General features: G+C 37.5%; 2 protein-coding genes across 3 annotated transcripts in view; one reads left to right on the top strand and one right to left on the bottom strand.

The window, feature by feature from the left end:
- LOC145775248 (uncharacterized) overlaps positions 1–18,814 on the top strand; it is a 32,677-nt gene extending 13,863 nt beyond the window's left edge. The window contains exons 8-19 of the mRNA XM_082586502.1: positions 10,769–10,978; positions 11,535–11,726; positions 12,580–12,789; positions 13,214–13,459; positions 14,058–14,303; positions 14,431–14,649; positions 14,937–15,034; positions 15,217–15,243; positions 15,753–15,782; positions 16,384–16,489; positions 17,324–17,433; positions 17,853–18,814. Of these exons, the coding sequence (XP_082442628.1) occupies positions 10,769–10,978; positions 11,535–11,726; positions 12,580–12,789; positions 13,214–13,459; positions 14,058–14,303; positions 14,431–14,649; positions 14,937–15,034; positions 15,217–15,243; positions 15,753–15,782; positions 16,384–16,489; positions 17,324–17,433; positions 17,853–17,906 (1,748 nt within the window). The 3' untranslated portion in view covers positions 17,907–18,814. The remainder of the gene's footprint in view (positions 1–10,768; positions 10,979–11,534; positions 11,727–12,579; positions 12,790–13,213; positions 13,460–14,057; positions 14,304–14,430; positions 14,650–14,936; positions 15,035–15,216; positions 15,244–15,752; positions 15,783–16,383; positions 16,490–17,323; positions 17,434–17,852) is intronic.
- A 1,615-nt stretch (positions 18,815–20,429) lies between these two features.
- LOC145776327 (uncharacterized) lies at positions 20,430–25,902 on the bottom strand. 2 transcript variants are annotated; one of them, XM_082587726.1, is made up of 8 exons: positions 25,722–25,902; positions 25,499–25,630; positions 25,168–25,224; positions 23,479–23,559; positions 22,982–23,098; positions 22,171–22,240; positions 21,175–21,322; positions 20,430–20,828 (listed from the first exon to the last, which is right to left on the bottom strand). In XM_082587726.1, exons 1-8 carry the CDS (start codon positions 25,776–25,778, stop codon positions 20,807–20,809), a joined length of 684 nt encoding a protein of 227 aa, XP_082443852.1. In that variant the 5' UTR covers positions 25,779–25,902; the 3' UTR covers positions 20,430–20,806. The 2 variants fall into 2 exon arrangements, with proteins under 2 accessions (XP_082443852.1, XP_082443853.1); XM_082587727.1 differs by having other exon boundaries at positions 21,175–21,307.
- Between the last annotated feature and the right edge of the window lie 1,256 nt (positions 25,903–27,158).

Genomic DNA, 27,158 nt, shown 5'->3' with positions numbered 1-27,158 from the left:
AAATTTTAATTGTGTTACCTCATCTTACGACAGTTTTCTGGCTTTTGAAGTTGTACAACCATCGAACATCAAAGGCTAAGCAAACGTATGACAACAAGAGTTGTGGGTCTTGGATTGAATTAAATTTAATAGGTTTGGTGGTGTTTACAACTTCCACTATTGAAGACGATGGTAAATGTGTAATGCCAGGTTTGGAAACGTGTATGCAGATAATTTCACTATCGTTTACAGCGCGGTTTTTTGTGATCAGGACACAAGAGCAGGAAGCATACGCATCACTCATCTTAAACAAATAATATTAAAAGCAGTGGGTGGGGTGGGTCTTCATTTTTATGGTCTCTGACCACTTTTTCGTTCAGCAAACGACAAACCTTGTTCTAGCAGGCCATGTTACTGATTGCTGTACTACATCAGTCGCCAGTGTAGACGGATACCAGTATGTTGAGCAAGTAGTGCTTTCTACGGTTTATTGAAAGCAAATCTTGCTTTTGGTCTCGTCTTTGGAGGCCCTTTGAGCTTTACTCCACTTTGGACACTTTAAAACCGATGGCGACTGGTAAGTTTTAAAAATGAGGGTGCTGCGGACGGCCGCGTGTTTGCCAAAGCCCGGCGGCGTGTTCGCCAAAGGCGGGATTTTTTTAGGAGGTCTCCCCCAGAAAATTAAAAAAAAAAATCATTTGATTTTGTGCATTCTGAGTGTATTTTCAGGTCTATATTGTGATAAAGTTTGAGATAAAACTTAGCTTATATAAGAGTTTTGCAAATATGTAATATTTTGAAAGGAACAATCAACAAACAAATGTGAATAACACGTTCTAAATGGTGAAGAGAAAACGCTTGTTTTTCTTCATTACCTCCTGGACAAAAAATTCTTTCGTTGCCTATGTCACTTTACATTTTGGATGTACATTGTACATACGTTGGTGGTCTCCAGATTACATTATTCAGAGTCACAAAGATAGGTCGTGGCAAAATGGCCAACCATCAGTGACACCTTTCAGAGCAGAACTTTCTAGAGACGCGGTTATAATAAGGTTAATTCCACCGTCAGCAACTCATGGACTTAGAGTCTGCAGATGTAAAAAACGGCTTATTTGCTAACTGGGTTATTGCTTTTAAAACTAAGCTCTTGCTCATTTCCTTTGCTTTATCTTTAGTAGTAAGGCCGATTGCAATGATAAACGGATCTTTTTGCTGTGAGATACATAACGGAGAGTCGTCAAAGCAAAATTCCAAGTCACGGCAAACAAGCTTGAGATGTGATACCAGTTATCGTGCGGAAAGGCGTCTTTAATCCTTTCGCATCGTTAATTTTTGTTGACAGAAAAAAGTACTCTTTCAAATAAAGTAGTTACGAGTAGAAAAAATGTTTTTGAAGTACACAATGTCATACGCAGAGTACACATCAAATGAGACGGTCACGTCCACCGGATACCAAAAAATCCTTCGCCAAAGCGAGTACTTTACTCAAAATTTACTCACAATTAAGCAAGTGGGTTGCCAGAGGAATGTTTCAAAAACTTCATATAGAGCTTCTCCATCAACTCGTTGAAGGATTCCGAGCAAGAGTTTTGAACTTGTTTTGACATGGACGTCTACTGTACAATATATTTTTTTGATTTGCGTGTACCCTCTTTGTGGCCCAGCCTGAGAAGCCTTTCAAATTAAAATGAATAAATAAGCAAACCAAATTGTTAAAAAGACCAATTTTGCTGGTCGGGAATGTCCGATACATTTGTGTAGCAAAATACAATTATTTATTTTGGACTCGCCGGAAGAAACGGTAACGAAACTTGATTGTTTGTCTTGAGTAAACAAAGTCGTGGATTTGTTTGTGTTTCGTGTATCATGAATTGTCTCAATTGTTTGTTCAAGCATGCTTGCAGACCGCCTCGGTTATCGTGAGCAATAGTTGTTGGTGTACTTGTTTTGTAAACAACTACGAGTTGGAGTAACTTTTTGATTTTAGGTTCGAATTGCGTACGGTAAAAAAACAAGTTGCTGTTTTTATTTTGAATAAACGAAAAAAAGGTTAATGTGAATCTTTTCATGAGCGTTTTTTTCAATTTAATGGTTTTTAATAATGATTTTAAAGCAAATCTGTTAAAAAGTGATACCAGTATGTTGAACAAGTAGTGCTTTTCACGGTTTATTGGAAGTAAATCTTTCTTTTGGTCTCGTCTTTGGAGGCCCTTTGAGCTTTACTCCTCTTTGGAAACTGTGAAACCAGTGGCGGCTGGTGAGTTCTAGAAATGGGGGTGCTGATGACGGGCAATATTATTAGGGCGATTTTTTTGTAACCTATAAAACTCAAAAAAGTGACTTTAATTTTGCAAAACAGTAAACAAAAAGTAACTTTATTCAAAGAAAACAAGAAAGCGAAAAAAATGGCAGCAATTCAACATAAAAAAGCATCTAAATTAGTTTCAATTTGTACTCAAATCATAATTACACAAATGTAATGTTTTACATTCCCTGGCAGGAAGTTTCTGTCAATCAAACACTTTAGCTGTTGCAGGGAAAACAAGTGGTTAAATGCACTGTAGTTAACATAATTTGTTTCATCGAAAAAAATTACTTCACGTTTAGGCTACAAGTTTTTGGGAGTAGGCTACACGTGATACGAACAAGCATGGGCTCGTGCAAACCTAAAATCTGTACCATAGTAGAAGATATATCAAAAGTCTTGGCATTCCATAGAATTTAAATTCACCTCTCCAGTAGCAATGAAAGATAAATCAATAAGGGAATTAGGCAAAAAAGTATGCAAAATGAAGTGACCTAGCAAATGAAAAGTAAGCTAAAAGCACAAAAAATGACTTTTGGTAACTTTATAACTTCTTAAATATTGACCCCACAACCAGGGATATCCCTGCCCACAACTATGAAATTTTGGTTCTAAATTCCTTTTGTTAATTGGTACAACTAAAAAAAGCAACTGTAGTGACAAAAAATCGCCCTAGTGATTATAACCATGATGTATAAGAAAGCACGCGAAAACGCAGGCATGGATATTCTCCGGATTACCTGATGCATTTTCATAGTATGCAAGACAAGTCTTACTGACTGAGTGATATAATTTCCTAACAATCTCACTCTAGTCTAGTGGTTCTAAACTTTTTACTTTGTTGGTACCACATTGAAATCATCGACCAGTTTTCGCTCCCCCTAAGAATAGCTGAAAAGTAATAGTCACCTACAATTGAAAATGTTGGGTCCAGGTAAACAACTACCTGTACAATGTGTAACATCCATTTATTGAGTTTTAAAAAACTAAGAAACGAAGTGTACCTACAAAACACAAACCATAAATATAAAGCAAACAAAGTAGATCTGTTTCACACAATGAGAAAACTGAGAACTGAGCGCTGAACTGAGAACTGAACGCGAACTGAGAAAACAATCAACGCGAAGCGCTCTAGGCAAGGAAACCAGAACATAGGAACATAATGTAGACTAAACGTAATTTTACAACATTCTTCCCTCCTAAGACGTAACGGAATCACCATATCGTAGTGGTGGGACGCCTTTGTTAGTTCGCTTGGAACGTCTGATGTTTGGGTTTACGTCGTCACAGTCTGAATCGAAGCTTCTTGCGCTAGCATCAGAAGTATCGAGTCCAATGTTATTCGGGTCATTGCCAACATCCAAAACTGATTTAGAGAACTCAGCAGCTTCCAATCGAGAATTATCCGTGACGAATGGTTCAGGGCAATGAGATTGATCCGCAGAGTCGTCCGGACACGGCGCTAGGTCTCTTAGCGATACATTTGATTCTCTTCCATCTGGAGATTTTACAGTTGCATACATAGGATTGGCATCGGTTAGTTCGACCCGCCGAACCAGATCATCGTTCTTCGAACCCACAAAATTGCGCAGTAACACGGGCCCGGGTTTCAGTAGCCAAGACGGCAGTGATAACCCAGTTGGAGATCGCCGGTCGAAACGAAAGAATAACTCGTGCGGTGTAGCATTAGTTGCAGTACACAACAACGTACGAACAGAATGCAGCACAACTGGTAGCACCGTTTCCCAACGACTAGGAGGTAGATTACGAGATTTTAATGCCAAGCGTATCGCTTTCCAAATAATACCATTGTAGCGCTCGACTTGCGAGTTCCCGATGGGATGATAAATGGAAGAGCGACTGGTGGCAATGCCTCTGCTAGTTAAGTAACTTTTGAATTCCTTAGACACGAAGCTTCCCCCATTATCAGTGTGTACACAGCTAGGGAAACCACACAAAGAAAATAGATTATCAAGACACTTAATCACCGTTTCGGTGCACATGTTTGAACACGGATAACAGAACGGAAAACGAGAAAATTCATCCACTATTACGAGCAAATACACATTGCGACTACTGGATGGTAATGGTCCTTTAAAGTCAATCGATATGCGTTCGAAGGGGCGAGTAGCTTTAACAAGAGTGCCTTGTTGCTGCGTAAAAAATCTTGGTTTTAATTCTGCGCATATTCTGCAGTTACTACACACTCTCTTTATGTCATCCATTGAGAATGGCAAGTTTTTGGACCGTACGAAGTGGGAAAGTCTCCTCACACCAGGGTGGCAAAGGTTCTGATGAATTTCGTTTAGATTGTAACTGGCGGTAGACGCACAATACGCTCTAGTTAATGTATCAGGTCCGGCATTGTCCTTTCCGGGTCTATATTGCACTGTATACGAAAAAGATGCGAGTTCGAGACGCCAACACTGTATTTTATTATTTTTAACTTTCGTGCGTCTCCTGTTGTCGAACATAAATGCTACCGACTTTTGGTCTGTGACCAAGGTGAAGTGTTGTCTCGCCAGAAAGTGCTCCCATTTGCGAACAGCCTCTATGATTGCAGTAGCTTCTTTTTCTACGGCAGGATAATGCCGTTCGCTCCCTTGAAAAGTCCTTGACATAAATGCAACTGGTCTTCCTGCTTGGTTAAGAGTAGCAGAAACTGCAACCTCCGACGCGTCGCATTCGACAACAAATGGTAACGTCTCGTCGATGGCCGCCAATGCGGATTCGGAGATTTCTTGTTTAATAGAAACAAAGTCTCTCAACGCTTCTGGATTCAATGGAAACGACGTAGTGTTTTTCAGACTCTGAATTTTGTCAGAAAAGTTCACGACCCATCGTGCATAATAGGCAAATAATCCTAGAGCTCTTTTGAGAGATTTGGTACTTTGGGGCGCAGGTAATTCAAGCAGTGGCCGTAGTCGTTCGGGATCCGGTTTTATTTTGCCATTGCCGACGCAATACCCGAGAATTGAGATTTCTTTGACCGACGAGATTGTTTTGTCCTCATTTAACGTAAAATTTCTTTTCTGAATTGAATGAAGAAAGCGCGAGACATTTTCATCATGTTCACTTTTGTCACGCCCACATACCGTAACGTTATCTAGGTAAGGGTAGGTATTTTTCAATTTATCAATTTTCACCATTTCATCCATTTTCCTTTGAAACTGGGGAACGCCATTTGTTACTCCAAAAGGGATTCTGTTGAATTCCCAAAGTCTTCCAGACGCCTCAAACCCGGTATAAATTTTGTCCTTTTTAGCGATAGGGATTTGGTGATAGGCGCTTTTGAGATCGAATGTTGAGAAAAACTTGTGAACAGACAACCGATGAACTAGATCGTCTATGCGTGGCAGCGGATACGCGTCCAAATTTGTGAACAAATTTATTGTTTGTGAATAATCGACACATAGCCTCTTCTTATTTGTTTCTTTGTTGTTAACAACCAGAACTTCGGCCCGCCAAGGCGAATTGCTGGGGCGGATGATACCTTTGGAAGAAAGTTTTTCAATTTCTGCGTCTATAAACTTTCTGTCCGACTCGTTGTACCGTCTTGACTTAACAGCTATCGGCTTACAGTCTTTCGTCAAGTTTGTGAAAAGAGACGCTTCATCAGTTATTGCAGCGATCACCGAGCAATGGTCGTTCTGTTGATTAACTACAAAATCGGGTTCACCTCCTTGGTATTCAAAAATTACTCGACGATGATTTCTTTGGAAGTCTGCTCCCAATAAGATGTCGCAGCACAAGTTTTGTAAAACGCCAACTTTTACATGGCTGTAGAATTTCCCGCCGACAGTGATATCGATGAAACAGTTACCTACGACTTTTTCTTTTGAGTTGTGCGTAGCCATAGAGACTTTGGAATCGCAGCGTTCAATTTTAAGTTTTAGCTTGTAAGCAGTGTCTTGGTTGATGAAACTAACAGAACTACCAGAGTCGATGAGTGACGACAGCTCGATGCCATTAACGAAGGATTTCATAGTAGCATGAGACAAACATCGCGGTGCTGGGTGAATTGTGCACATATAGTCGGAATTAACGCAAGCGGTAACTTTTCCTCGAGAAAACTTGTTTTTGCAAACTTTAGCGAAATGTCCAACTTTATTACAATGATAACAAGTTGCATTTCGGGCAGGACATCTCTTCCTCTCATGATAGGGATCCCCACAAAAGAAGCAATATCTTGCGACGTTGCTTACCGCACTGATAGTAGAATTGTTTTTGCTCTTACCTTCAACAACTTCGTCGCTATGGATATTTGAGTTCGATGAGACGGCCGATACCTGTAGTTGGTCTCTTGAAGCATGAAATAGCCGAGTGTCTCTTGCTGCTCGATCAAGAGTGCTTGCTTGAGTGTATGCGTCAGCTAGACTGAGCTCTTGGTTTTCCAACAGGCGTTGTCGAATTGTATCGGAAGAAATGCCGTTGATGAATGCGTCGCGTACCATTTCCTGCTGATATTGAGCCGAGTCGACGGCTTGAAAGCCACATTCTTTGCTTAGAAGCTTTAAATTTTGGAGAAATTCGTCTAAGGATTGTCCTGGGTGTTGCTTGGTAGTGGCTAGACGATGCCTAGCAAATAAAATATTCGTAGGCTTCACATATAAGTTTTGAAGAACGTTCAATGCACCGTTGTAATCTTGACAGTCTTCGATGAATTCGTAGACTTCAAAATTCACACAATTCGTGAGTATTCGCAGGTCATCCCGCCGGTTTTCTCCTTCGTCTTGGACGGGGAGAGAAGCCAAGTAATTTTCAAACGTCTTCCTCCAGTGCTTCCATTCTTTTGCCGCTGTGCTTGCGTTTGGATTTAAAGCAAGGCGTTCCGGCTTCATTAACTTGCTCATCTTAGTTTTTTAAATTGTAACATCCATTTATTGAGTTTTAAAAAACTAAGAAACGAAGTGTACCTACAAAACACAAACCATAAATATAAAGCAAACAAAGTAGATCTGTTTCACACAATGAGAAAACTGAGAACTGAGCGCTGAACTGAGAACTGAACGCGAACTGAGAAAACAATCAACGCGAAGCGCTCTAGGCAAGGAAACCAGAACATAGGAACATAATGTAGACTAAACGTAATTTTACAACACAATGTAGCTTCTTACGTACAATAAACTTATAGCTTTTTACTTAAGCCAAATAATTCAGCATCTTCGCATCCCCTGGGAACAGGTCTCTCACCTCTTAGTGGTACGCAGTTGTGCACCGCTGGTTAAGAACCCCTGCTCTAATCTATTGCATTCAATGAGAAATCATATCTCAGGCCGGATTTTCGTGGAAGTAGTTACTTTGCTTCATTGGTTGTTGCCTAATTTGTGCTTTGCTCATTACAGCTTCTAATTTTTGTTTTCTTAACCTTCGTATATCTTGAATGATTAAGCGCTGTTTCAAAATTTTTAAATTTGTTTCATTTTACAAGTGGAGACCAAAGCTTCAAACTTTCAAGAGAGAAATCTTCTAAATGACAAAAACACAACCTCTCCTTATTGTAAAGGAATTCTCTGGAAGAAGTCCGTCTCAGACCTTAGCTGTGATTTTGATTTCAGTTTCTATTCTGTTAACACCCTTGAATCTAAGGATCAGCACTACAATGCATCCGATAAAGTTAGTCAGAAGAACGGGACTCTTTGCATGTTTAGCCAAGCTCTCGAAGGGACAGAATGGACTATTGAAACCGGATCAAATTTTTCCCAAAATAAACTTCAAATGTTTCATCCAGTTGACTTTTCAGATAAATTTTCTTACTCCAACACACACGGGAATGGACCAACAGATGTCATTGTGTCGAGAGTTGATCTACCTCTCTTGTCGAGTAAAGGTTATTTTGTGAATTACTACGTTATTTATAGACATTCTACCTCCAAGAAACGAAACAGTCACGTTCCCAAACTTTTTAGTCCATTTTTCTTTAACCCCTCTCGAGGATTGTGCATGACTTTTCGTTATTTTATTCGTGGAAACATGAAGTTTGGTTCAGGACTGTTGATCTTTTTGTCGCCTTGTGACGCGCCTTACCGGCTGCCTGTCCTCAGTCTTCCAGGTTTTTCTTCTGCAACCAATGAGTGGCAAAAGGGAGTGGTTCCTCTTCCGCACTATAAACGTCCATATCAGATTGTATTTGAAGTGGATGTTGGGAAAAGAGACTTTGAGTTTGTTGCTATCGACGACATTATCATTGCTGGTTGTGGTGAGTGTGGACAATGGAAAACCAAAGTTATTCCTGCATTCCTTCATTAATAACTTGGTGTCGTTTCTTTGCTGCATCGGGTGGTTCATGTTTGAACATTGTGGAGGTTAAAAGTTTTTTTTCTTCTGAGCAAGACAGTTTGTCTCATAACAGAATACACGAAGTCACTTTTGTGAATGATCATTTCTTCTGGTAGCTTCTTGCGTCACTGTTTGAAAAAAAACAAAACAAGATTACATTAACTATTCTTAACCAAGGTACCGCGGCACCCTGGTGTGCCGCTTGCTATGTTCAAAGGTGCCGCGAGCCTGTGTGCCACTTCATGTTGCCCACGTGTGGTTGGGACTGCATTAGTTTAAGCTTGATTTGTTGACCTTGCCGATTCAAAAGTCGTTTCATCAAGCAATCACTTTTAACCGTAGCAGATGGACCAGGAATGGACGCTGTGTCCTGTCTTGTAAGCCGTACAAGGTACTTACAAAATATCTTTTTTAGTATTTTCGGTCCAGGTTGTCTTACACATCTTCGTTGGTTAGCCCGCAACCAGGCAACGCATTGTTTCATCTTTTGTTTTGTGACAGCATACCGTAAATATTAATGTATGTACAACATCGCGATACGTAGATACTCAAATCATTTTATAGTTATACGGCTTCTCATAAATTCGTTCACTCACTCATCAATTAATGAGTCCCAAAGCACTTAAGATTGATAGAATTGAAAACTAGCCATTTAAGTTGTTAATGAGTTTGTATGCAAAAGCAGATTTTCTTATTTTTTATTCATATTATGCGGAAATTTAGCGAGCTCGCTATGTCACCGGTTCTGTGGTAGTAACAAGCTAGACAACAAGCCATTGCAAAGAAACAAATACAAAGTTTACTGTTTAAGATATCTCTGAAATAACATAACGTGTGACGGATTTTGGCTTCAGAACTTTCCAAAAATGATTTCATTGCCAAATGCAAAACACTAGCGGTTGTTTTATGCGTATTCGTCACACTGTCATTTATCCATTTTAATATGCCACACATTGCTGCCTGTTTATCAAATTGTGATGAGATTTCCCACAAACTATTCAAATCGCTTGATTTCCATATTGTCGTCAGCAACATGCAGTGCGGTTGCATTCTGTAAACGTCTTTTTAGATCTGGTTTGCTGAATGATGTTAATTTAAGAATTCTCAAGAAATTTGGCTCTACAATAATTGCCCACGTATTGCATTCATAAACGAGATTTGATTTTTTGTTATTTTCTGTATTGGCATTGAAACAAACCGCAGCGTTTCTCTTGAATACAAGATTTGCTGGCTTTAGAGTTTGGCTCGAATGCTTGCGCCAGATACACAGGTTGTATGTCGACTACTCGTAAAAGCAGACAACCAAACAAATGTTTAGAGAAAGGTTTTTCACCATGTCTGTCAGTAAATCATGGATTTGTGAAGGGAAAGTTTGATTTCAAAATTTTTCGTAATAATTTATGAAACGAGTGCCATAGTGCATGGAAAAACTGCCAATAAGAGGCGGAAAGAAGGACTTGCATGATGTACTTTCTAGACTGCAAAATCTGTCATTTTCACATTGATTCAACGTCTGCAGACGTTGAATTAATGCAAAAATCAAGGATTTTGCTCTTTGTGTGGTCATGTTCACATGCTTGTTTCAAGTCAACTGGTAAAATCTGTTTTTTACACTGATTCAACGAGAGCACACGTTGAATCAATGTAAAATGCACAAGTATTGGCAGCTGGTCATATGATCTTCAAACGACTCCCAGGTTTGGTTGATAATGCTCGGTGTGATGCAGCGAGATGCATGTTGGCACGTTTGTGAAAAGCCTTACCAATTTTTTGAGAATTACTTTTCACACTCATTTAAACTTTAAATACAATGGTCGATCATCTGGATAAATCAAGGTCAGTTTCTTATATCATTGAAATTTGACAAGCAATCATGTATTCGAAGTATTGTATTTTTTCAGTAACCTGAGTCGTAAAGTTGTAAATCGTTTTACAATTGTTACTAGTTACTAGTTGCACAATATACTTCAATGCTATAGTTACCGACCGTAACTAATAGTGGAACAACATTGTATGGATTTTTTTACTCGTTGATACTAGCGTTGGCACATATCTGTGTTTAAAACACAACAGAAAGTTAGACTTTCAAAATTCTACGCATTTTAAGCTAAAAGTCTTGAAAGTATTATAGCTTGGCTGTGCCTACGTCAGAAATAAAATAGGGATTTTCTAATGCTCTTCTTTTTTTATATTTTTTTTCAGGCTCCAATGCGTGTGTTTATGAAGGGAAATCTCGTCAACACAAAGAAGTATGGAAACCATCGATCTGCCGAGAGTGCATGTGCTTTGAAGGAAGCATAAACTGTTCGAGCATCAGTTGTCCTGTTAATTCTTGTCAGTTCAAATACAAGCCTTCCGACTTTTGCTGCCCAGTTTGCTGTCCCAATCAAGATGGTGAATCTATGGAGAACAGTACGTTTACTATTCAAGTTCTAATGGCATTTTATTGGTATGCCAAGAACAATTTAAGATGCTAAGTGTAGCCTACACTATGCATTAAAGTTACATATTGTTTGAGAAAATTTTTTTAAAGTTATCGAAGTCCAATCTTTTTCCTTGGAAGAAAAAAGAAGCCCTGAATGATGTATTGTATTGTAATTTGTGTAGTGACCGAAAGATTGGGCTTTCGATTTATTTTTGCAGTGTATTTGACATCCAGTGAAGGTAGATGTTGAAAGAAGGCACTGATTTCATCTCCAGTGCATTAATTAAAAAAGACGTAGGCCTAATTACAAACAACGCATCAGCGGCTCATGTTTTTGATTGTGCCCCTGCATGTGGTGGAAGCTATGGCTACCGATGCCGAGTGTTTTATTTTCGATGCGTATTTTTTTACAGTAACCAACACGTGAGAATGACTTGAGCGTTTTCAGACGCAACTTCTGTACAGTACATCTCCAATTAGGAAGTTTTGTCAATTGTCAGTTTTGCCGCAGCTTTCTTTTATATCGGTTTTATGCGTTTGCAGTGAGTGGAGATGGGGCAGAAGAAACGTTGTCTAACGCTGACAACGAAACATCTCCGCAACCGGAGTACGATTCAAGAGAAGAAATAGAAGTAGAAGAGAATGAAAACTCTAATGACCGCCACATTCCAACAAATGTTGCTGGATGTCCGATGCTATCAGTTACTGCCAGAGGAGTTTCTTCATCACGAACAAGTGAATTACTGAATTTCAATTAGTTGTTATTTACACTAGAGCTGTGAAGGACTCGCAGAATCTGGATTTTTTTCTCTTGAGACATGGAGTTAGAATCGGTCCTATAAGGTTGGCTACACTTTGCCTAACTGATATTGTAAGGGAAACTGTCATGGTGTTCAAACAATCTGTGTCGTTTACGTCTGTTATGGAGATTCATTCTGCTATAATTTGTTGGTCTTTCCGATCCGAGTTTATTTGTTTGTAAATTTTTTTCTTTTAGGAGGTAAATAACTAACGACTGAACAATACAACTAAACATTGTTTATCTCATACTTTATTTCAGAACAGGCGCTCAATCAAGAATGTCTCGCCAATGTTTTTTCACTATTGTTGATCTGACTGGCGCCTAATACTGACGCCCACCAAGAGTTTTAATAAATCATAGAATTGTGATCATTTTCATATTTAATCATTACATGTTTAATTGAAAATGATTTGCAAAAGTTCAGAGAAACGATTACAAAACATTCTTAGCCATCAAATGGTATTTATAAGTTCTGTACTTTGTAAAATATTGTGAGAATGCCAATAACAAGTAGACTCCTTTTTAAATTCTCTGCGTTTAAAATGACTAAACGACATATCTACAAAAGAATACTCCTACAAGCAAGGGTTATATAAACGGTCGTCACTGGTTCAAGCTCATTACTTTGACTCAATCGTATTTAGAAACTAGCAACTCAGTAGGCCAAATGCGTTTGCAACTAAAAAGACGCAAGGTTGCCAGAGAATGGCGACGCTACATTAAGCGTAAAGTTTTGTAAAAACAAAATTTCATATGCATAACTGCATTTTCAACTAACACGTTCAGATCGAAATGCTGTACAAGCATGTACGTTTCCAAAAGACCCTGGCCCGTGCCGAGCAGCAATCCCTAAGCTCTACTTCGATGGAACCGCAATGAGGTGTCGACCGTTTACTTACGGAGGATGTGAAGGCAATGCCAACAAGTTCGACACTCCACAAGAATGCAACCGACGATGCGGCGTATTGGCAAAAGACTCGTCCCCCCGAGCACGACGTATGTGCACTAAACCGCACGTTTTTTCTTGTTATCAGAGTTCAGACTGCTGTTTTTATTGTGTTTTAGTAAAAAGAAAATCGTGTATATGAAAACTAGATGTTGTCTAAGACTCTAATTACATGTACAAACCATTTTTATCACAATACCTTATAAAGTTATAGATAAAAAGTAAAAATTTATAATCTAAATTAAACAATTCAGCAAACATTTTCAAAACTAAACTGCTTTTTATCTTCAGTAGTAAAAGTGAACTTAATTTAACTCCAGGGCAAGGAAAGGTCAATATAAAAATTGTAATGTGGTTAGAGATTTAAATATTGCTTAAAATACTTTGGAATAAATATATTGCTTATTGTAGCATATCACTACGTGTATCACACTCATTGGAAATGCAAAAGTTTTAGTTAACTTCTTGTTGTAGATGATGATGCTAGATCTCGACGTCCAAGAAAATGTAATCTTCGAAAAGCGACTGGTGACTGCAGAGCACACATGCCCCGTTTCTATTACAATCGACGAGAGGGAAGATGTCGTCTCTTCGTCTACGGAGGATGCAACGGGAATGATAATCGCTTTTCTACTCCATGGGAATGTCGCGACGTTTGTGGAGGCTCAACTCCTGTATTTAGCGAGGGCCAACAACGGAAAAAACGACGCAGACACAAAAGTAAGCTTGCTGGATATTTAAAATTTGCTGCATGTTTTGAGTAGGTAACTGGATGTGCTCAATCTTGGTCTTTAAAACTTTCGAGGCTTGTTTTTAGCAAAGAATAGAATTTTTGTCTAATTAAAAATGGGATTATACTTGCTGAGAGAGGTAGAATAAACTACCAACAGCTCAACTTAGTGAGCATCCAGTTTTATGTTTGAAGTATGTGCAATCGACTAACGCATCTTAATATACATCATCATCATTAAGTTCCTTCCTCTCGTCGAGAGTTGGAAGCAATGAGGCGCCAAGTTTCTCTGTTGTGAGATTTTTCTACTGCAGTTTATTAACTGCAGCCCTCTTAATATACAGTATAACATAATTAAATCTTAGTGAGTAAGATGATTTTTTGGTGATTTTTAACTTCAAATATGTAGTCCACTACAAACCACGATGAAAGGGGATATGTTGGACACTGAAAAAAGCCCTTGAAAGTGCTCGAAACTCTCAGAATTAAGTTTTTTCAATGAATTTGTTAGTTTGTTGGGTTGGAAGAAAACGTTTTGCAATCGTATCTTGCAGATTAAGTTGTGATAATACTTTTATTGCCTTGCAGGGAGAAAACCTGCAAAATGTTATTTGCCGAAAGTCGAAGGCCCATGCAGATCATCACAGTCAAGATTTTATTACAATCACAAGACAAGAAGATGTCAAATTTTTATGTACGGTGGATGCGGAGGGAACGAAAACAATTTTAAACTTCCAGCAGACTGCAAGGCTGTGTGTGGAGGAAAACCGACTTTTCAATACGAAAACAGAAACAGTGGTGTAGAAACTGCAGTCCGAGCCCGATCTTTTCATTGTAAGAGGATTTTTTTCAATGCTGCTACTTTGTCATCAGCCACATTTACGTTTTATTCAATCTAGCCTCGAATTTTCCTCAGTAGCCAGTATAGATTTAAACCTTGCAATATTTGATGTGTTTGCAGCTACAACAGACAAAAGGTGCAATGCATCATTGGACAGCGGCCCTTGCAAAGGAGGATTCTACCGTTACTTTTTTAATTTACAAACAAACAAGTGTTCTGTCTTCCTTTATGGCGGTTGCCGAGGAAACGAAAATAATTTTGAAACAGCAGAAGAGTGTAGAAACACATGTGGTGGAGATGGATTCAACTTCACTCTTACACTAGAAAGTGATTTTGCGGGTAGGTGATTGAATAGTTCCTTGGATGCCAAGGTAGCCTACATGCATGTACTTGTATTTGTGGGATTATTAGCCTACAGGGCGTAGTATGTCTGTAAAAATTAGTTTACACAGCATTTGCCATAATCGCAAAAATAATAATAATTGTTTTCACAATGTTGTAAAAACAGCGCGTAAACCTGCAATGGGTTGGTTATGATTGATTGCTGGTAATTATTGATCTTGGTGACGTACAACGGGACACCTAATCGTATCCTATTTTGTCAAATGCATGCCTTCTTGTTTCAGGACAAACGTCATCCAACTCAAACGAAAATGGACGTCGAGGACAGCGAGGTCCCCCCGGACGACGTGGAAAACCTGGACGACCTGGTGCTGGCATCCGGGTAAAAGAATAAAAGTTGAAAGTCTCTGCAAACTAATTTAGTCTATAAGTTATTTTGATGATTCGTTTAACTTGCGCCTCAAAATGAAATTTTAAAACATGAAAAGCTTTTTCATGTTTCAAATATTTACTTCAGTTTGTAACTTCTATTCCACATTACAGTGTTTTTCTAATTTTATACAGGGACCGCCAGGACCTCCAGGACCAGTGGTAAGTATCTAGCTCTAGGTTTCACTGTTTTTCAGGTTTTTGTGTTTTCTTAATGCATTGAAAAATAATTTTGTTATGTAAGCTGATTGATATTCGCCCTCCGTTTCCGAAGATGGCCATGGTATCACATGCACCATGCAGGCTACATTTTAAATGTGATACGCCAGCCAAGTCATACTCAAGGATTGCCCAGTAACAAAAATCAGGGGCAGATTTGAAGCAATGCATACATGTAACGTCATTTTCAAACACTGATTGAAACACCAAACACACAGCGTGTGAGATGTGCGTACACACTATACGGCTCTACTACTAGCCTACCCATGGCCTACCTCAGTCAGCAAACCTCTTGTTCATTCAATGGTTTGCTGACGGGGAAACGGTGTAAAGTTTAAAACTCCATTTTTATGATTGCATTGCAGTTTTCATATTTTAACTGAAGTTGCAAATATGTAAGTTACTATAAAATAACTCACCATTAACGCAGTGACACAATGAAGTCTTTTTAGGGACCGCCTGGAATACCAGCCACGATTTTGGTGAGTTTTTTTCCGCAAAATACTTTGCAAACGCCAATGTTATTAAAAATTGCGCACCATTAGCGTAACATGTAGTGTTACACATAACACAATATATTACAAAGTATACTTTTGTTGCTGTTTTATTTTTCACGTACATAAACCACTGCAGTAAAATCGTGGTTTTCAAACAAGTCAGCATGATGATGATGGTCAGAAATAAAAACAACTGAACTGAACAGCATAGATTACGCCATGGCCACCTGGAGATATCTTTAGGTAGCCATGATTACGCTAACTACACTTTAAACACAAGGTAGGCTAGAAACTACAGTATAGTATCGTGTAGCTGTGAACGATAACAAAGATAACAAATGACAACATTGTGACATGATTAACTTATTATTATAACAGAAAAGTGACAAAAAACGTAGAAGGCAGATATTTTTTGGATTTTAAAGGAGAATTTCACCAATTCTATATTCTAAGTATAAGCAGCACTTATACATGACTGAGGCTAACATTGATGCAAGACAGGCTTAATATTTAACTGTTGGATCTGACAGTTGTTGCAACTGATCAGTGACTGACGATTGTGAACACTGCGTTAATTGTTTTATAGTCATCGACGAGTGACGAAATCAAATCGATCAAGGCCACGATTGAAAGCTTGAAATCCCGGATCGTGTTTCTTGAAACCCAATTCCTTACGGACCTCGTATCTGCAGGTGCACAAATATTATGATTTCATTTGCAATGGCATTAAAATGCAAAGCATCCGGCTTCTACCTTTTTCTAGACCTCTGCTATGTTTGGCATCGACCTATATTGTTTTTCGTTGTGACGGTCAAAAATAAAAACAAACTGAACTGAACTTCTTCTTATCGTTTTTTTGGAACATGTTTTTCCGTCGAGAGCGGAATTTTTGGGATCCGACTCTTATGATCGTGAGAAGTGGAGATCTGACATGAAATCTTCAATTCGTGCAACTAACCAGTAATCTGGATTAGGGCCTACGAACGTATAAGTGCCCCCAAACCTGCACACTAAAAACCAAAATCATCGATGATTATGATTTATGAAAAAAGATAGTTTTATCAGCTGCTTAGATGTCGTCTCTGTTGATTTTTAAAATAGCTTATATTTTTTGAAAATCCGGTAAGTGTCGCCAAAGTTATAATAAAAATGTCCACTAAAAACAGGGTAGTTATTTGTAGTTATTGAACATTGAAAGTTGATTCAATACAAATGTTTTGTTAATTGATTCCGCTTTTCCTACTGGTTTGTCCCCACCGACAATTCATGATCCTACCAGACAAGTTAGATAATATGCATAATAACCTACATCTCTGTAACTACGGAAGCAAAAACCTTTGAATTAGAACGGCAATGCTGCAAACACAAGTGATTGAAGCTTTATGAAAATTTGACTTTAAGTTAAGATATAGCTACTGATTGGTTTTGCTAGGGTTAAGTTGATTGATTAAGTTTGACTGCTGTCAATTTTACAAATTTACTAACTACGGTTAATTTTGATCTTATTTTACTGTACTGTTTATTAGAAAATGCCGAAGAAGTTAATACACCAAGCATTGCACTTCCATCCAAGAGCGATGACTTGTCAACAACAGCTGCCTCCTCTAGCAATGAAAAGCTACGCAGTGCACCAAAGGTTTAAATATTTTAACTACAACGGTTTTAACTGCAAAGCTTTGAAAAAAATCGTTTGGTTCTAAACGTCTGTTTTGTTTCAAGGTTTTAATACAAATTCATTACACGTCGAAATTCATTTGGGCTATACCTGGCAAGTTGCCACAAAACTTCACACAAAAACAAAATTACATCAAGTCTTTTCGTTGAAAACAATTTCTCATCACATTGATAAAGTGTTCAAATACTAAAAAAAGTCTTTTGCGTTAGCTAGTGGGCTACTTGTTTGCATGGTTTCATGTAAGACTTTTATTTTTGGACTAAAACCAGTAAAAAACTAAAATCCTGTAATTTGGAAATCATGATTTTCCGGAAACTACCTTTTTGTTTTCGAAAACAACCGAGTTGTGTTTACTTTAAATCTATGCATTCAAATTTTAGAGTTCCCCTGTTGGGCGCGGAGATGCATCTGTTGAAGACAACCCACCTTATTAATGTCGTCCAACTTGAATTAAATCTGCAGTTATTGTAAATCTGCCTCACCCACTACGAAGGCTGAATTGCAAAAATACAAATTGAAAAGAAAAAAAGACAATGAAACAAATAGCCTACTCGGCAAAAACAACGATGTGCTTTGGTGTAAAATTGCACCATTAAGCCTGAACACTGTTCAACTGTCTGATGCAAGGTCACCACGTGGTTATTCAGCATAATTATTTAAGTATTTTGTGTTAGTCAGAATCGGTTTCTTGATCTTCGTTGTTTTTTTGTTTTTTTGAAACAGGACCGAGACAAGTTTGTTCAAAATAAGAGCACAGTGACTTCACTGGCTTACAGATGATTTGTAAATTAGGGTTTGAAGCTAAAAAGAAACTGTCATAACACAAAGTTATCTTTTCTTGTTCTTTAAATCGTTTAATTTTAAATGTTTAAACATATGCTTTCAGGCCAGCAATTACTTGTCTTGTTTTACAATGTGCCGTTTGTCATGATAGAGATTCCATATCAAACATCACGTAGAACAGTCGTTCTTGTCATTTTAACAGCATTTTATTTGCTTCTTTTCTCTTGCAGTTGATCAGTTTGTTTTTTGTTGAAGCAACCACAGATCTACTGGCGTAGATTGCGAATTCTTATATCAGCATTATTTTGTTAACAATTTTTATACATGCACTAATTGACATAAAAAATAGTTTTTTAATTCATGTGATTAGTCTTTCACAAGAGATTATGGCATTTTCACTTGGTGATTTTTTCACAAATAAATTTACTAATTTCTCAAATAAACAGCAACAATGACGTCAGTAGTCTTGTTCAAAGCATAAACATTTTATCAAATATGAACAGATCAATAAATTTTATTGTTTTTTACTGAAATTGGAATAAAAAATTCTTCATTTCAACTCATCCTTGATGCTTAACGGCTAAGAATTCAATATGTTGGAAGCCAGGGCCGTTTCACTACTATATCACAATAGGACTCCAAAGAATATATCGGGATTTTTTTGAGTGCTGGCCCCCTAAAATATTCCTGGTCCTTAAAATCATTCCGGATCCAAAAGTTCCCCTTGGACCTTCTGTTAACGCTCCTGTTGGTAACCGTGTTGAAGTTTGGTACTTACGTTTTCAGTGTATTGGGGGTTAATAAGAATCAGCAATCAATCACATTTTTCGAACAACGTGGCCTAGCACTAAATTTACATGCAATTAACATCGGTTGCATCATGTTTTACTTTGTTTTTTTTTTGTCACACTTCGATGACCCATTCTTTGACGGGTCCGCAATGCAAAGAAGGTTGCCGAACATGGGTTAGACCAGATTTTACTCTAGAAGGAAATGCAATTTGCTATTTGAAGTCTCACGCAATGGACGCTTGTCAAAACATCGCTGTGGCCTATGCCAGAACTCTACTTCCGACAAGTTTGCAAAATCTGCTGCATTGTTGCAACCTATTTTTTAGCGACTGTTCGATTTTTTGTGATAGTTATTTGTAAACATCCATGACATTCTAATTTCTAATACTTTCCTTGGTAGGATGAGTTTACAAAAGGTTGGAGTTGGTTTTCCTGAAAGCATCAAGAAATAACATGTAAATGACACATTCTGTTCCCGAAAAGCTGCTTCACAATGCAAAATTTTGGGTAGCCTACCAACTTAAAAACCAAAATTTAAAAAGTTTCAAAAATTGCAATTTCACAAAATAACCTAATTAATCTAATAAAGCAACACTCTTTACTTTAAATACTGACAAGTTTGGGTGCTAATAACAATTTTTTTTCTGGCAGTAGTTGCAGCTTTTATCTGATGTATGCGAAAGTAAAAGCCGAAGCAACGTCAGTGAAGCAATAAAACAACTTGTACGTTTCCGCTTTTACTTTCGCATGTATCAGATGAAAACTGCAACTACTGGCAGAAAAGACTTTTGATTCAGTTTATCTTCATCCACCCAAGCCTGTCTTCTTGCAATACGTAGGCTATTTGTTGTAGCCTATTATGTATTTCACTTTGTTGCTCTTAAAGTTTCCCAGCTAATTTAATCATGCATTTGCTTAAAAACTTTATCGAAAATTGTGAATTGCATTTTTTTTTCAATTTAACCATGAAACATTTGCTGAAAGTTTGACATAGACCACAGTCAGTTGCAGAATACAATACCACGAGCTTTATTGAGTTTAGACACTTTGCTCTCCTAAAAATAATCGTAAAAGTCCACTTGCGCTTTTTCTGTTGTTGTTTTGCCAACAAAAGGTCATTACGATTTCTCCAGTTTGGCTTGCTAGCTTAAAATGCCCGCTTAAGATTTTGCATAGTTGAGGCATGCTGCTCAAAATTTTACAAATTTTATTGCTTAGCAGAAACGCTGAGCCCTAAGCGAAGAGAATTGTAGAAAACCTCGCTGCCATGCTCATAAAAACATTGCTATGTTGTTGGAGAAGTTACCAAACTGTAGCTCGACCAAAGACTGGTTTTACCATTACTTTATTGTCATAATACAAAGGCAAGCACAATGCGTACAAACAGCTACATATATTTTAATCAAGCTGAAAATGTGACATGAAACACATTCTCGGCATAGCATGGTGACTTACCATCAGCTCATAACAAATGCAAAGCAAAGCCTATATTGTGTTAAATCGAGAAACAGCGCTGGAAATGTACATATTGTGCACAAAAGTAGTCACAACGCAATACCAGTGGCAACATTGGCAATTACGAAGCAAACGTAGAAAATTCAAACAAGAAAAGTTGTACAAATTATGAAAGAGCCACAAAGTTTTTTTCTCTCTGTATAAACGTCTTCAACAAAAGACGTTATCGAAGCATCTTCACTTGTCGATGAAAACCCGTTAGCTGTGCAGAACCTTGAAGAAAACCTACTGGCGATCAAGCTGATCTAGTGGCAAGTGATTGTTATTCTGAAGCACAAATAATACACAGAATTAGCACAAAAACAGTGTCATGTGGTTTCAAATAAGGCTGTGAAATTAGATCAAAGATACCCGACCTCGTCATTGACTAATTCTGGACGAGCACAATTCCTCCCGCTTTCGTAGCCCTGGTTTTATGTGTCTGGAACTTAGTGTATGCAAATGCATGTCCATTGTCCAGGCGTCAAACAGCTTTTAATGCTATTGCTAATAGGCTACACCTGTTTTAGCAATACATGAGCACTTCACATTACATTTTTGTGATGCTTTCTTGGGAAATAAATAACTACTGTAGCGCATTCATTTGTAACTATACTTTCGGTGACAAACTTACTGTGTTCCCGGTGAAAAGTAGCTGTTCCGCGTTAGGATGTTATTATATGCCGAGCTGGGCTTATTTGGAGCTGTTGAAATGTTCGCAATTCGTTGACCATTGCATTGCAAAGTACTGGGATGGTATCTTGAAACTGCGAGCAAGTAGCCTATATGTAAATGTGAAGTTGGCAGGCTAAATCGATAAAAAAATTCTACCAATTAGTCCTACTACGCTTATACAGCCAGGGTGTTGCAACAATTGCATAAAGTTAAAACTCGAACATTGGTTGCAATTTGCAACTTGTAAAACAATTTATGTTAGTAGGCTACTGTAGAGAGGTAACATAATTATGATAACATATTAAACTGTTTGTAGTTTCGTGTATAACTGTACTATTTACTGCATTTGTATTGCAGTTTTAGTTTTTTGTTGTCTTTGAAAAAGAATCCAAGGGGTGGGACGTTTCTGCGCTGGCTCAGGAAAAGCATTTTATTTAAGAAGTTACATCGACTGAGAGCGCTTGTAAGCATACATGTAGCTTCAAGTTGCAAAACATGATTGATTTTTTTTATGTAAAATAACATAAACTATTATAAGGCGTTACAAGTGATAATAGGTGTTTGTTCTGACGTTTCGTTGATCGGACACTTTTATACTGAAATCTCGATTAGACAACATTTGCAACCGGTTAGCTTATTTTGCCCCAAAAGGGTTTTTAAATTAGATACTTGGTGAGGAGTCTCATTTATTAGCAGCCTAGCCTAAAGTTTGTTAATGTTACTTTTTTCTTCTTTTACGATAATTTGACTCATTGCTTGTGGACATGCTTTTCTGTCAACAAGAACACTCTTGACATTTCAAACACAAGATGAGAAATTTCAAAAGTGCATTGCAAGTAACAGCACTTGGGTGTCAATGGGTCAAACGTGAAAGTATTTTTTTACTTGTCTTCATTTTGCTAACAACATGTAACATTTCAGAGACAATGTTATTCGTGCTTTGAGTAACACTCACTGAATACGCCGCTGCTCGCTTTGGTCGCTTCAGTTTGCTCCACTGAGCTGACAGTAGTACGACGAGACGTCTGAAACATAGCTTTGTGATGTCATATCATACAATTGTCGAATTGAGTCCTTAGTTAGAAAAAAGAAATACTGCGAAACATGAAGGAAATGAACAGCGTTGTTAAAAGACCAGACTTTAAAAAAGTAGAATACGAATAGTAAGTTTTCTGCTTGCAAAAATGACAAAGATCACGAAATGTGAACTTATAGATCGGTGAATCACAGTTTGACGCACAACCAGCTACAATCTGCTGGGGTTGGCTGGCTGCAATAGGCTACGTCAGACACATTAGTGACGTAGAAACACCAAGGATTAAGTAATTCTGGTCCCTATTTTACCGAAAAGACATTCTTACAAAAGTTTTTAGCAGTTGAAGACTTTATCATAAACATATTTAGTCAAATTGTAATAATTACTTGCATAATCAGCATATTTAATTATAAGAGATGCCATTACATCAATAAACAGTATTTCACGCCATAGACTACTAGCCTGCTATAATTATGCGTAGGTTATTTTGTTGTTAGTGTAATCTACTTTCCTTTAAAGTTTCAACTGTAAAATTGTTCATCTTGACATGTTTGACTTATTGCAGCAAAATGAGCAAATTGTAAACTCTCTGGTTATTTTCGAAATTTTATTGTTTTTCTAGCCAGCAAAACCCGATGTTTTTACGTTGAATCAACGTAAAAACATGCTAAATGCTTCGAAATATAAGATGTTTTGAACAAAATATTTAAAACAAACCACCGATTTTTACCGATTTGCTCGAGACGAAACATAAGGTGGACATTCCAAATCCTATCTGAAAGCCAGCCAAAAGCAAAAAGACCACAGAAAAGATGGCTAGCACCACACGTAGAGCAGAAGAGGTGACCTGCACATTAAGAACATGAAAGCTAACAAACCTAGTTACTGCTGCATGATACTACTATCATTAAGGTAGGCTAACCCATCATTTCAAAAAGATTTGTTTCCGATGTTAAACTAAATTTTTTTTTCATGTTTTAAATTTAAAACGGATTCAGCGTCAAATTGATTATCAAGTTAATTTTCAGAAAAAATGTAAACGCTTGTTGCGATATGAATGACAATTTCCAATGTTTTCCATGCGCTTTCACTCTCAAAAGTGAAAAAATTGCACAAAAAAGTACATTTTTAGCAAACGTACATTCAACAAAAGTTGCCTTCCATTTACGGTCTTTCATACTTCATTGACTTTATTAAATTCAATCAAAGTATTCAAAATCAACTTACTTGCATTTTAAGAATGCTAATCCAGAGTAACGCCACAGCAAACAAAACAGTTATAGCTGCTGCAACCAAAGAGGTTATCATCTGTAACAACAAAATTGCTTAAAAATAAAGCTTACACAACATTGCATTATTTAATTAAAGTAACTTGCGTTCTTCTTCCTTTAATTATCAAATGCCTGGTGAACAGTCTCACTCTGTTTTTATTGCATTGTTTATGACTGCGACGAAGCATACTCAAATAATATTGGCTACCAAATAAATGCAACAAGTGTTACCAAGACAGCAAAATACATCATTTTATTAATATTGATTTAACGTCTGTAGACGTTGAATTAATGTAAAAATGACGGATTTTGCTGTCTGAGTAACGTTTAACGTTGATGTTAGAACTATGATTATTATTTATGCTGCTCATGTCGAATCAACATAATTTACATGCGTCAGCGAGGCGATTGCATGGGATAGCGGAGTAGTGAGAGCCCTTGCTCGACGTTCGAAAGGGCACCGGTTCGACACCGCTCAAGAGCATGCGGCTGTGTCTTTGGCAAGACACTTAAAGGCATGCCTAAAGGTTGACAGGAAGATTGGCTTCCTTGTTTTTCAGTTTACTTAGTCTAAATCAGAGGTGACGAACCTGCGGCCCGCGGCCGCATGCGGCCCGTCAAAGAATTTTGTGCGGCCTGCAAAACAATTTGACAATCTCAAATGGTCATCTGTTTTCGGCAGCACGTACTTATGCGAACAGTTCTTTTCTAAAATGCACTTTACAAAAAGTCGTTACAGGTTGAGGCTGACAGATGAAAATCTTAGTATGCAGTTGAGTGTTGCCACATCGTCTGTTCGACCTAATATTGAACATTAGTCAAGCAAAAAACTTTCCAAAAATCCCACTAAGCAAAGAAATTCAATGCTTCAATGTTATTTTTTAATATTTTATGCTTCAATGCTGCATTAGATAGCTTCAGCTGTATGATTCGCATGGGCTTTTGTTTGTTGTTTGAAAAAGAAATTTCATCAAGTTAACTGATTTGTTGTTTCGGAGCATAATGTTCGAAACATTTAGTCAACTTGAGCAAAAAAGATAGAGCCAAAAAAAAAAGAAATCATACTCATATGAAAGCAAACGCTTCGAAAATTAAACTGTCTTCATTATCAGTGCAAGTACTGATGCTCTATCCTTTTTGCTCAAGTTGATTTGTTTTTATTTTTTACTGTTGTATGTTTCGATTCTGCGTAAGATAATTTCAACTGTGTGGGTTTTATTACTTTCATCTGCCGTTTGTTACTTTTCATGAATAGCCTAATATCATGAGTCGCTTCTAAAAGATGTCATAGTAGGTTACGATTAAAAAGTTGTGTGGCCCGATAACTCATGTGTAGTTGACAAAGTGGCCCGCGACCGCAAAAAGGTTCGCCACCCCTGGTCTAAATCTTCAACCACCGAGTGTAAGCATGGCTAGAACAAAAACAAGGCGATTAAAATGTCTGTGTCTATTGGATAAATATAACCGCCACGAAATTAGGATAACCTACGTATTGAAGCTTTAGAAAGTTCAGATAAAAATGTTTACAGTCATTAAGTGGCGCAGAATCGCATTCTGGCGTTACTCAAAAACGTTTAACTCGTGAGAAATTAAAACAAAATCACATTGATTCATCACTCATCAGCAGAAACAAAAACCGACTTACCGTGCACAAAGAGGCTTTCTTCTTGGCTATAAGACAGCACGCCCCGCAAATAACAAACTAAAATAAAAATTTATGTTGATAACGTTGAACAAACATCAATTACAGTCTACTATCTAGGCTACAGTAGATTAAACTAACAAAGCGTGCTATGTCCATTTCATTAATTATATTAGAAATATTTGAAAATGCTGACAAGTTTTAAACCTATAATTTTCTTGTATAAATTGATTCTTTAAAATTGTCCTTCTTCGCAAGCTTTGCATCTGCAAAACAACGATACTGAGGAATATCTTATAGGTTGGTCACATATTTCAGTATATCTCCCACTCACAGATGCACCACACCAAATCCCGGCTCCAAGCTGCAAATGCGGTTGCTCGTGATCAGAAGTTGCTTTGCCGTTCATGATCAGTGCAACTAATTCGAACACCATTGAAAGGACTCCAATAATAATTTCAACAGTCTGAAAAATTTATACAAGTTTGAGGTAAAAAAAATGACGATTCAAATAGTTATCGCTGAATCGAGTTCTACTGAAAATAGAGTTTACTTACCGCTATTCGAACGAAATTATTTTTGCAATGTTTTGTTAAGTAGAAGCTTGACTGCATGTTCTTTGTTGCGGTTTTGCAAATCAGTTGGATTTCAAATCAATGCTCAAAACTAAAACACTAACTCATAAGCAACACAATCTATTAAGAATGTCAATTTTCACACACTGTTAGAAAAGATGATTTTTGCGCTGATCCATAGACCTAGGCTACTGGCTTAAGGATAGTAGCAATATAAAACTGTGGAATAAAGAATAAAAAATTAGGCTATCTCATACAATTTCCGTATGTTCGCTTTTCACTCATAACGGCCTGGCATGTTTATGCAGAAAAAGTTTGCAATACCACGAACTCTCATCCTTTGACGTAAATACTTTGAAAAACGACCTTCTAACCTTCGTCAGTAAACAACTTATAACCTTGTCGATTTTGAGCAGTATTAGGGAAAAAATTCAGCTATCGACAATTATCTAAACTTTTATTCTTTTTTGTGTTAATGGGTTCTTCCGGGTAAACCGTATAACTATGAAAGGATGGTTGCAACGCATTACTTATAAACCTGGTCATCAAGTGACGTCGTGCTGTGACGTCAGAACCAGTGAACAAACCCAGCCAACTAGTACATGAAACTCTCACAGTTCCCAACAAAATGTTTTGGTATTTTTCAATATTTAATTCTTTGCTAGTAGAAAAAATACTTTCTGTTTTGATTTGTACTAAAGTAGTGGACCCATGACAAAACAGATGAAAACTACTTAATCTTATGATAAAACATGTAGAGTTGTAGTTGTGGTGTGGAGAGGAAGACTTCGCTCCGGACAGGCAGATATGCCACACCCTCAACATGAGGATTAAATCATTGCCTTTTAATCAAAGTGACGATAAGTAATGTAAACATTTTATTCCATTCCAGTTCGCAAAACCATCTCTGTGCTTTCATAACAAACATTGAATTTGTTAAATCTATTCATATTTCTAAACTAAAATGTAAACGCATTTGCAAGAATTTTTTTTTGTAAGCTGAAATCGTCCAAGCATCATTCATAGCGGTGTTGTATTGCAACAAGAAGAATCTTCTTGTGTTTTGCTGAAGATAACGCTTTTGAGTAGGACCCACCCAACTTCGTGCTGAATTTCTCGATTCTTATAACTAGACTTTTCCCTCTTAACCTTTAGTTTTAAAACGTGAGTGCTATTAACACCTCAGTACGGGATTGAAGCTCAAATCTAAGGGCACACTAAGAAAGAAACTCTGTACAACGAAGGCAGGATTGACGACCTTAGCATAATATGATTCATCAGACCACATCAGCTTTGATAAGTTGCGTATTACGACGTAAAGAAGAACTTTAAATAATAATAATCTGTCAAAAAACGGGGTTCCTGGAACGACAAACGAAACATGATCGTACTAGAAATATGACCAAAGCTATACGACAC

Source organism: Aplidium turbinatum, chromosome 8 (genome assembly GCF_918807975.1).
Source record: "Aplidium turbinatum chromosome 8, kaAplTurb1.1, whole genome shotgun sequence".
Classification (NCBI taxonomy): Eukaryota; Metazoa; Chordata; class Ascidiacea; order Aplousobranchia; family Polyclinidae; genus Aplidium; species Aplidium turbinatum.
Note: the sequence above shows the minus strand (reverse complement) of the source record. Positions and strands in the feature narration are given on the sequence as shown.